General features: G+C 38.6%; 1 protein-coding gene across 2 annotated transcripts in view; it reads right to left on the bottom strand.

The window, feature by feature from the left end:
* Positions 1-4,304: 4,304 nt before the first annotated feature.
* The window catches only part of RYBP (RING1 and YY1 binding protein), a 65,565-nt gene continuing 57,574 nt past the window's right edge, over positions 4,305-12,295 (bottom strand). For both annotated transcript variants that reach the window (XM_060766348.2, XM_067463470.1), the window contains exon 5: positions 4,305-8,478. In XM_060766348.2, coding sequence (XP_060622331.2) covers positions 8,226-8,478 — 253 coding nt within the window. In that variant the 3' untranslated portion in view covers positions 4,305-8,225. The remainder of the gene's footprint in view (positions 8,479-12,295) is intronic.

Raw genomic sequence — 12,295 nt, forward strand, 5'->3', positions numbered from 1 at the left:
GATCATCTGATTATCATCATGGAGCAAGACCCATGAATAAAAGAAATGGCACATTAAAGTGGCTGCAAAGGTACACTGGAATCTCTGAAAACGTTGTCCAAATTAGTGACATAAAATGACATGGGAATTTGATTCAACCTGACAAATAATTAGAACATAGTATGCCACAAACAAATGTGGCTGAGAAAAGATACTTTGGGTTATAGATGTGGCATACCCTGGGAATAGCAGATTTGGAGATAAAGATGGAATAGATTCTGAAATAATGAGACTTACAAACACATTTCACACCTCTGAGAAATTGTCTTGATAGGCACTCTTGATGTTATTCCAGACTGACAAACATCTAAATGAGAGCTTCAAATAGGAACACAATAGCATAACCTTAGAATATGCCACCTTATCTGACAGTACTGCATTTATTTTAAAATCTTTAGGAAGAATCTGAAGTATTGAAGGACCAAAATTTCAGTTTTTAATATCTGACTGCGAATTGAAGTTTGTGAAACTATGAATAACATTATTCAAGTATAAACGTTTCTTTGTGGGCAAATAATAATAATAATAATAATAATAATAATAATAATAATAATAATAATCTTTATTTATAACCCACCATTATCTCCCCGAAGGGGACTCAGGGTGGCTAACATGAGGCCAAGCCCAAAATAATACAACCTAGTAAACACACAATAACAAAATACATCATAAGAAAATATGCAATAACAAATAAATTCAACAATATAAAACAGCATAATAAAATCCGACACAGAGGGCGGGCCAAATGTATGAGGTAAAATGTTAAAAAGTTAAAACCCTGGGTGAGATAGGAATGAAAATGCATTTGTAAGAGAAGAGCCCAACAGGGAGGAGCAGTGGAATTGAGCCATTTAGGGGGGCAGGGAAGCTGCTTTATTCTGAGGGCATCTATAGGCTAAAACAACTGGATGGGTTGAGTGGTCATTCTCTGAAGGCGCATCGGAAAAGCCAGGTTTTTAGATCTTTCTTAAAAGAAGCTAGGGTGGGGTCTTGCCTGATCTCCCTAGGCAGCGAGTTCCAGAAGAAGGAGGCCACAGCAGAAAAGGCCCTCTCCCTCATGCCCATAAGACGGGTCTGTGATAGAGGAAGGGGCAAGAGAAGGGCTTCTTCAGAGGATCGAAGAGATCGTGCAGGTTTGTGGTAGGATGCACCTTGAATAGGGACTGGAAGATAAACGGCAGCCAATGGAGCTCCTTAAACAGGAAGGTTGACTGCTCTCTGTAATTCACCCCGGCGAGAAGTCTGGTTTCTGAGCATTGGATCACTTGAAGTTTCCAGGCCATCTTCAAGGGAAGCCCCACATAGAGTGCATTGCAATAGTCCAATCTAGAGGTAACTAAGGCGTGGACCACTGTGGTCAAGTCAGACTTCACGAGGTATGGTCGCAGCTGGCGCACAAGTTTTAATTGTGCAAAGGCCCTCCCGGCCATTGCCGAGACCTGCACACCAAGCGTCAACACTGAGTCCAGGAGGACCCCCAAGCTGCGGACCTGCGCCATCAGGGGAAGTGCAACCCCGTCCAGCACAGGTTACCACCCAAATATTTATTTGGGATGTATCTGTGGTTTCCACTCTGGAAATGAACACCTGCTTCCTTCTTGTTGGGATGCACATATTTTCACAAGCTTCTAGATTATATGTTAAATTCTTGTGCTGTTCTTCAAGAATTTACTTCTGTTGCATTTTTAAAGCCAGTTTGTCCATATTCCAGTTCTAGGCCCAAGCAAAATATTTATGTTTCGTGTCAGGAGTGACTTGAGAAACTGCAAGTCACTTCTGGTGTGAGAGAATTGGCTGGCTGCAAGGGTGTTGCCCAAGGACACCTGGATGTTTTACCATCCTTGTGAGAGGTCTCTCTCATGTCCCTGCATGGGAGCTGGAGCTGACAGAGGGAGATCATGTGTGTTTTCCACGGATTTGAACCTCCGACCTGTCGATCTTCAGTTCTGCTGGCACAAGGGTTTAACCCATTGTGCCACCGGGGATGTTTGTGAAAGGTATTGAACTTAAATTTATACTGTTTCCCCCTCTAAATCAGGCCTGCACTACCTGCGGCCCTCCAAGTGTTTTAAATTCAGCTCCCAGAATTCCTGGTTAGGGCTTCTGGGAGTCTGAGTCCCATACACCTGGAGGGCCACAGGTTGTGCAAGGCCTGCTCATACCAGAGTATACAGGGATGCTTTTTTTTTTCAAAGAACTAATTGCCAGCCAGGTCTGGTGGATATTTTTTAAAAAGAAAGCCTGTCCATAAAAACACCATCAACTCAGCAGTGAAATAACATTTCCATTCAAAGGCTATTTAAACAGAGTACAAGCAGTCATTCTGTGTGACCCACCGCATTAAAAAGGCAAGCTCAGGTTAGATTGACACAGCTATTTACCAAGTGGCCTGGCATTATATGACTTTCCAGAATAGTAAGATAGATAGCACTAGAAGACCCACAGTGAACTCATCACAAGAGGGACCTGGTTCTCTGAAATCACAAATAACTCCAGACCTGATGCCTCTCATAGTGGGTTCAGATCTCTTCACACTAAACTGAAATGGCTAAAGCTCAATGCCTGGAAATTGAAACATGTTAAAAAAGCCATATTGTACCCTGCCAACCTAGCAGTTCGAAAACATGCAAATGTGAGTAGATCAATAGGTACCGCTCCGGCGGGAAGGTAACGGTGCTCCATGCAGTCATGCCAGCCACATGACCTTGGAGGCGTCTACGGACAACGCTGGCTCTTCGGCTTAGAAATGGAGATGAGCACCACACCCCAGAGTCAGACATGACTGGACTTAATGTCAGGGGACTACCTTTTACCCTGACAAATATGATCCTGGCTTCCAGGTATGCCTTGAACACTAGGATCTAGGAGTATACCTTCAGTTTTTCACAGGTGTTGCAAATGTAAACATCCCCCTTCCTCAAGATCTTCCCTGCTGCCATTTCTTCGGGAAGACATTGACCAAAGTTTAGAGCCAGCATGGTTAAAGGCGAAGTGCAACTATCATTATAAGGAAGTCATCTTCACTTCGGCCAAGGGCTCCTTTGACTGGAATAGTGGGGCAGCAGACATTGGGGAGATACCAGCATCACCTGCTCTTGCCTGGGGAGCCGATATTTTCTCACTCTCTCTTTATTGCTAATTAATAACATTAATTTTTACGTGTGTTATGCTCATTTCCAGCAGCAAAGGGATGAACATCCTACTCATCTAGGAATATGCTAGTTTGGGGATACCACCTACATGTGAACAGCACTGGGGATTTAAACCCCTCTTACCTATGCTTACCAGCAATTCAAAAAAGAGGAAGAGTATTTCATCTCAGAGCATTCATTACCTTAATATTGATTGCCCTTTCTGGGGTTTACTCCCCTAGGAACACTCACAAAAGGCCTACCTTAGTCCTGCCTATCAGGGTATGTGAGAGGAGCAGCTCATCCAAAGGGTTAGTTTATTCACCGCAGGAAATATAACATGTAAGAAACAACTGTTAACATAGAAATGGCAGGACAGATTTCAGAGAACCAAAGTGGTCCTTTATCATACTGCTCCCTTAAGTTTCAAATGATCATTATTTAACTGAGCAAAGTATTTCCGATTTGGATAGTACTTCATAAATCAAAATACAAATTAGATAATGCAGACTATATGAATTTGTCCTGTCTCTCTGTGTCTTAATTCTCTTGCACTGTAAATAAAACATCAGAATTTCCTACTCCATATCCATTTTTGTTCCCATCTTTTATAGCAAAAAGTTATATACAGATTTTCAAGCAAAAATATGGTAAGTAATTTTCCCCATAGGAATATTGTAGCTCAAGACAACATTCCTAAAGTATTTATTTTGTTTTCTGCTGCTCTAGAGGATACATACAGCCAGTGGTTCAATTGATTCAAATTACAAGAAAGGAGATTCTAAGTAAATATTTAAAAGCCCTTCTGAGCACTGAAACCTGTTCAGTATTTTGGAATTGCGAGGTACTTTTTTCCTGGGAGATTTTTAAATGGAGGTTGGATGGACATCTGTCAGGAATATATTTAGCTGTAGTTTCCAGGTATGGGATTGAATTAAGCGTCTCTTGACAACCCTTAATTTTTAAAAAGAAATGTGTATATAAGTGCAAGAAATATAGCTGGCTTCCTCATCTTCCCTACCTGGGATATCTATAAGCACATATATTTTCAAGCACACAAATGCGTAAAATCAAGCATGACCTATACAAATTCTGACTTGTGCTTTCCTCAACACCAAGAAATAGAAAATCAGGTTTAATTAAATGTTACTATTTTATTTGTGAAAAAAACTACAAGCAGAATTCATAAATAGACATTTCTATTTAAAGCAGGGAAATGATAAAGTGGCTTCTAATAACAGTCGTGCACATGCCGGTAACAGGAATATATTAACATCTTTTATTTGCTAGACAAAGAGCAGTGTCCAATATAAATTTCCCGAAAACATTTAAAACCTGTGAATTTTTCTGACCAGTTCACAAAACCACCATTGACACTTTTAGCATGAAGATTAAAAACAAACCTAACAGGACTGTCAGCTCTAAAGACTTTACAGAGCAGAAAACTTCCAAAAGCGTTATACAAGCTGTCTTTCTGGGCAAATGAAAAATATAGCTCGTATAATACATTAACATAAAAATCCACAAGATAAAATTATGTCTTGACATACTTAAACAAGCATTCTCTATTTGTCTCCAAACAAACAAAGCTAAAGAAATAATGTAACCATCTTTACACAGTAAATTAAGGTTACAAGTCATACACAAGAACAGAACTGCTTGCGCATTAAAAACTGTTCAGCTCCATTGTCATATCCTAAATGTTGGCTCTCAAACCATTTTTCAGTTACATACAAGCAAAGGTTATTATAGTCAGCAAGTAATAATTTTCAATAATTTACGTTAACGGCTGTTAAAAAAAGTAGACTGAAAATGGGAATAAGGCAGATGGAAGTGTCTCTCACTGAATAAAGATACTGCCTGCTTTTAAAATAGAAAACTGACTTTTAACAAGCAAAATAATTTCAATTAAAACTGCCCATCTTAAACATATTATAACTTTTAAATTGTTCCCTTTGCATGACTCTTTCGAAATGAACAAGTCAAGAAAGCTGCTGTGTGTATGGGTGTGCACACGGATGTGTCTGTGCATGTGTGAAGTGTAAAAATTGAAACTTGCAAATGTAACACTGTGCTTTTTCCTTACCTGCTTTCTGTGCCACTGGCTACCAAGTATTTTTTGGCCCTTCCTCTACACAATTTAAAAACATGCTCTCTGACTACATTATGGCTAACTGAAATGCAGAAAAGTGAGGGGACTTCCATTAAGGGTGTTGTCTGGTCACAATGCAACAAGCTAAAAATGCGGCCCAAGAAAGTTTGAATGCTTAGCTGACAATTTCAGCCAAATGCAGTTTCATTCACTCCACTTGTGCCAAAGATAGATTTGCATACTTTATTCTTACGAGCTAATATGTCACAGAGGCACACTTTACAAAGAAAAGAAAGAAAAGGAAAAGAAAACCCAAAGAGGATTTCACTGAATTGGTAAGCCAATGAGCCGCTCATTACCGTTAAAGCTTTTATCGTCTAACCTAAGGGGCATATTTCACCAGGAACAACCCGCCAACTATCTGCCGCTGCACACCATTTGAATGGCGGCCCACAAAAAGCCATACGGAAATGCATGAAGCAGCAGTGCTTGGTGGGTAGTGATCATTATATTAAGTAATTTTCTCAACACTCACACTGCTTTTTCCCTTTACCAAGACTTTATCCTAGTAAGCCACTGAAGGAAATACACCCCTTGTATACACAGGTGCACTCCCTCGACACATGCCCAGAGCTAAGGTCTTTTACTGGGCATGGGCCAAATGGATATAGGCCTAATTCATTCTGGTTCATTCATTTTAAAAAAGGCTGTGCAAATTACACATATCTGGGATTCAAAACATCTCTTTAAAAATTATTTTTTTCCTCCAAAAATAAATTATGGCTGACCAATTTACCCTCCCTGAGATCCTTTAAAGCAACAGTAAAACTTGGAAAAGGAATGTCTTTACAATACCATACCAATGTTAAAAATGTAGATTGATGCTGACTATTAAAAACTACAGATAATGTATTTCAGAGCTTACGAGAATCATCTGGTTTTCCTTTGGTTCTTTTTTTTCTTTTTTTAATAAATACTTTAAGAATAAGATTTCAAGAAAGAATAATTAGATATAAGAACAATTTAATAAGGAGCCCACCATGTTCAGAATTGAACTGCAGCTGCAAAGGCACTGCTCTGCTACTCCACATCTTTGAGCAGAGTTGCTTTATTCAGTTAAGCATAGGTTAAATTTTAAAACTGATACGAAAGGAGCTTGTGTTGCTACTTTAAACTGATAAAATGCATCAATTTCATTGCCTCCATACAATAGAAATAATAATTTTTTCAAACAAGTAATGATTACAGTTATAATCTAGCACCAAGTTCTGGCAAGTGGCCCTCTAAGAACAAACAACCACATGGTATCCATTTTAAGATCATAAAAAAGTCACTGAAATTACAGCGAAGCACTCTGGGTCGCCTAAAAAAGCACACATATTGAGTTTAAAGGGTTGCTGCTGCTGTTGTTAAAACAATGTCCCATATCTCCATTCTAGTGTTCTAAGCAGGGTAACACACAAGTTAGGTAAAACTGTAACACAACTTAAAAGTGGGAGGGAGCTTTTCTAAAAATCAAGGATAACAATTATTGGCCCTTCATAATTGCTCCCTTGCCATTATGAAACCTCATTCACAACCTTAGCTCCCACAGAATATTATTTTCTATAGAAATGTCCCAAACTGACAATCTCGAACACATCATCATGGATGACAGGCTCATTTCAGAAAGGATCACCCTCAGGATGCACAATGAATTTAGTTAAAAAAGAAAACAAAACAGCAGTCAGTCATGGAAAATTTTGAAATGAGAACAAGCCATGAGACATCAGATCACATAGTAGCCTGATTAGAATATGGGGAGTTGGGGAGAAATCCTCGGTATTAAGGCTTTGGGCTACCTTTAATCATACAAGATGACAAACCCTTTCCCCACAGATGTTACTCCCTCCAAAACAATACAAATATGGACATTGGCTAGAATAAAAACTGTGAGATACAAGTTAGGATTTTTAATAGCAAAAACAGGAAATGTTAATGTGCAGCCATCATGTCTATGACTATTAAGAATTTTGAAACCAGTGTAACTGTTTTTTTAAAAAATTGGAACACTGCTGTTTGAAAGGGCTGGGGACTTTATTGTTTTCAGATACTCTACTGGGAATGCAAGTGACCTGGAGCACCTTTTCAATTTCAAAAAAAGAACAAAAAGTAAGAAAATAGACATCTATCTTTGTCCAGTACTCTTCAGCCAAAGCATAATAAGAAAGCAAGGTCCTGTTTTCAGTCTGAACTTCCAGGAATACTCTGTTCATCTAAGACCAGTTCCGGTTCATTTTCCAAACGGCACTCACTGTCCCAGATCTTAAAATTGTTTAGCTTCACAGTGTTTCAAGCACCAGCGTTTCCATGTATTGGTTTCAAATAACCCTATATATAATTTTATTTATATATATATATTTATATATTTATATATAATTTATATCAAAACTGATAGTACACAGTATAACTGGAAGAATAGGGAAAACTGAATTTAAAACAATATACTGGAAAAAACAAAAATGAGAGGATGAAGTTTGTGAATATAATAAATAAAAACCTATCTATAGCCCCCCCTCCCACCTGCATCATATTTCCTCACCAGAAATGAAACAAAAACTGTTTTAATGTTCATGGAAAAAAATTGTGCACAGCAGATTTATAAAAAAGTAGAGTCAGGAGCACATCCCATTATAAATGATTGTTAGGTAAAATCATATAAACAATGGAATACATAAGTGTCAAAAAGTAATAGTCAGGGTGTGAAATTCCTTGGTGGCCTGATGTCCACGGCCAGCCTGTATAGTCCTGGTGTCATTGGTTAGGGAGTCGAGGCCCAAAAAGCAGGTTGAAACACAGGAGGAGGAAGAGAAGGAGGAAGTGGCACCAGTAGCTTTCCCAGGACTTCAGCCCTCGTGGACAGCTGGAATAGTTGGATTTCATACCCTGATTTCATAAGTTTCCTATAATTCCATGTGCAATTCTCAGAAAGATTCATCGTTGACTGCAGACATGTCGCCCTTTGGCGTTGATGATCGGGATGAGCCCTTGTCTGTGCTCTCAGAACCCGAGCTGCTCTGATTCTGCTGTTCTGATCCTGCACTGGAGGTCACTGTGGATGAAGATGTAGAGGAAGAGCGAGTCTTTTCTTTAAAGTCTGTGATAATTACTGTGACATTCCCCACTGTGACTGCCAGCTGCTGGGCGGTACTTCTGTCCACATTTTTCAGTCTGGGCCTTAAAATAATAAAGAAATAATTTATGAAGAACACTGATTACATATAACAGATTAGCCTTCTATTCAGGTTCATTTTAGTCAGCTTACTTTGAAGTAGAAGGTACAAAGAGAGAAGAGGTGCCAGCCCACTAATTAATGTCTATGTATTAAACAAAATTGCACCCAACTCTCACTCCGGCAGCATTTGACCTTTTGTTCTCCTAAAATGCTTAGTCTAGAAAGGCAGCCTGCACATTCATTCCCCAGCGAGCATGTGCGGCTGGGGAATCAATTTTTGGAACTCAGGAGAGATGGGGAGTTATTCTCTATTCCACTCAGTCAGGAAAAAAAACAGTAACATGACAGAATTACACAGGTATCAAGAAAGCCTCAGGGTCCCTCCCGGAATACAAGGATTTCATGCTTGGAATTCTTTATCTTGTCAAGTGCCCCAAAGCTGTGACTTGTGCAATACAAAACCACAAGAAAGCATCTGCAAGGTGTGCTGTCTTTTAAAAAAAGAAATCTCTGTTGCTGAAAACACTACAGGCAGCAGCACAAGTCAGCATCCCCTTCCAACTGCAGGGATTTATACAGAGATGCAACCTAAACTACACATGTAGAAAATTGTTCAAACAACCTCTTCTGTGTATGGCCACTGAAGACAATCAATGAAATAAGCACCATCAGTAAACAGTTTATTTCTATGGACTCTTCAGAGAAACAGACCAATAAAGAACCACAGATTCTGCTAGTGATTTGTTCCACCTTAACACGTGAGCAATAAAGCAACTAATAAAATGCTGGGTTATGTTCACATGTGAATGCAAAACCTTCATGCAAATGCAAAGTAAAGAAATAATTTCAAGATAGGGCTGTGTGGTAACTGTTGAAAAGTGTTTAACTAGAGCACTATGGCAAATGGTGGATGCAAATCATTTTGATTTATTCACTATCTAGGAAATCCAGCCAGCTGCTTTCCATCATGCTCAAGAATTGGGCATAAAATAGAATGAATTTAACCAAATGTAAGTGGCTGCTTTTAGTAATTAAACTATTCATTCTGTGGAGAAATGTAGAAACGGTACGTCAAGATCAAACCTTATACAGCGAGTTGGTTCAAGACAAAAAGTGTTGCAGACTCTTGTCCCACTTTGGCAGTTCTGGGGCCTCCGAAACTGATTATTTTAGCTAATAATTTACTTATGTCAGTCATTTGTGGTGAAGTATGGATTATAATCCCCAATATTCCTTTAAATAGCCCAAAATTATTTAATCAATGTGGAGTCTGAAGACACCTAACTCTACTAGTGATAAGCATTTTTATTCTTCACTTCCTTCATCCCACATCAAATATTTTATTGCTATATGTATATATTATGCTTTGCTTGCAAGACGTTCAAGCTTCTCTGGCTCATTTCTGTCCTCAAAACAACACTGTGAGTGATGTTACTTACAAGATAACTCTATCACCCTGCCAGTTAAATTGTAATTTCAACCTGGGTCTTCTAAATTCTAGTCCAAACCTGTAATCATTATAGCACATTGGCTTTCTTTGTAAAAGAAGAAGTGATACAACAGAGAGGGATCAGAATAAGTGTGTGTGTGTGTGTATGTATATGTATATGTATGTGTGTGTGTGTGTATGTATATGTGTATATATATATATATATACACACACACACACACACATATATATATGAAACACATATTTCAATTTCACTCAGATCAGAATCTGGGTCAGTAAACATTTTAAGCCTAATAGAATATAGCAACATTCTAACATCAAAAAAGAATAAAAAATGATTGCAAATATAGTCAGATTGAGGGAATGCATATGTTCACCAAGGCGATCTGGGCTTCTAATGGCAAGCTAGACATTTAAGGAAAAGGCTGTTACCCTCTGGACCTATCCAAATCAATTCCCCTCACTAGATGTAAGTAGCCAAAATGGTTGAAGGAACAAGAACAGAGGTAATCACTCAAAACAAAAACATTGATAGAATTAGACAGCCAGGTTTGTTGGAACCAGTATTGCAAGCGGATTATTGTAGCACCAACAAAACTAGCCAAGAGGAAGAAGTTGGTAGTGTAAGGATTTGTAGACTGAGGCTGCATCTATATTTCCGGTACTTTAACTGCCACATCTCAATACTACAGAATCATGCAAGTTGTAGTTTGGTGAAGTATTAGTATTCCTTGGCAGAGAAGGTTAAAGATCTTGTAAAACATGGCAGTCGAAATGAAGTCCAACTGCATTAATGCCCAAGAAGAATCATATCATTGAAACCATTGCCACAAAGCTGCCCTGATTGACCACACACACTTCTCTTGAGTCATAGAAACTGAAAGAGCCCTTTGTATTCTACAAGTCACTGGGTCTATTTCTCTTCAACGTGCTGCTAAATCAGCAAAGGAGATGATACCTGGAAATATATGCATCAGTAGTTCATTTCAAATCATTATTTTGAAGGTAGAATAGTGCTTAGACAGGAGAGCTGGTCAAGGTCAAGTAGAAACCTTCCAACGGCATCAATGACAGGAGAAGTTAAGAAGTTAATGCTAATGAGAAGTTAAGAACTCTAAGTCTGAGGGAAAAATCAATTTAACAGGTCTAGAACACTGGCTAGGAGGAAAGTCAAATACCATGACAAAATGTTCAAAAGCTCATTCCGGTCCTTCTCCCTGATCCAAGAATATCAGATCTTGGGTGTATTCTACAAGACATGAATGGCATGCAATATATTAACAGCCCCATAATTGTCTTGAAAGGCATGCAATTCTAAGACAAGCTTAGCAATATGCTAAAGACAACCTCAGCAGTGTGTTACAAGTCCTCCAAGACAATTATCTCAGGTGAATTCAATGTCACAGCTGAAATCACATCCACCCAACAGAGGCAGAGTAACCTTATGGGCAATGAGAGTGAATGGTACATGAGCAAAATTCCAAATCCATTTCTCCATCCAAATTCGAGGTTCAAACACGCAAATCTTTAACTTCACTGAACATATCTCTTGGTGAAGAACAGAGAATTCTTCTGAAGCCAAAACACTCCATCCACCCTGATATCCAGCCTACAGACAGGAAATGCGTGTCCAAGATGGCACCTTGGAAAGGAGTCCTCCCAGACCCTTTAGTCAGGTGGCAGTAATATCAATAAATAAATAAAAAATCAGCACCTTCATGCATGACCAAAACCTTGTAATCATGTTTGAATTGCAGATCCCATAATCCCCCAGGCAGTTTGGCTGGAGTTCTCAATTATTTTTACTGTCTTTACTTTTTACTTTAATGCTTCCTCTAGCCAACAAAGCTTGCAGGATCCAGACTTATTGTTTGCTGTTTGACAACATCTGGATAGCAATGTGATTCCCACTCCTCTTTTACATCATTCAAAAGGATCGATCATAAAGAAATAAATTCCACATCCCAACACAAGAAAGGAAACTAAATGTGAGAAAGAATGCAGAACACAACTCCACCCTATGAAGCCAAACAAAGAACTAAAGAGCTTGTTAAATTACTCTCATTCAAAAAGATTATAAACAGAACATCCAGTCCTGTACAGCACTAAACTTTTTTCATCCTATGACTGCATAATTGTCAGAACAGTAGCTTTTCATTAAAGTCAAACCCTTACAAAAACCTATTCCCCATACAAAAACATTAAGAGAGTGAACAACTCAATTAACAAGTGAAAGAAAGCTTTGAATTGTTCAAAAAAGATTGGCTATGTACTACAATCCTCTAGAGAACATTTTGTCTGCATGTTTCATAAGGACAGCAATAGTGTTTTTATTGCATGAATGGCCTTTTCACATGTTAGCCTTTTGA

This window comes from Anolis sagrei, chromosome 2, assembly GCF_037176765.1.
Source record: "Anolis sagrei isolate rAnoSag1 chromosome 2, rAnoSag1.mat, whole genome shotgun sequence".
Lineage (NCBI taxonomy): Eukaryota > Metazoa > Chordata > Lepidosauria > Squamata > Dactyloidae > Anolis > Anolis sagrei.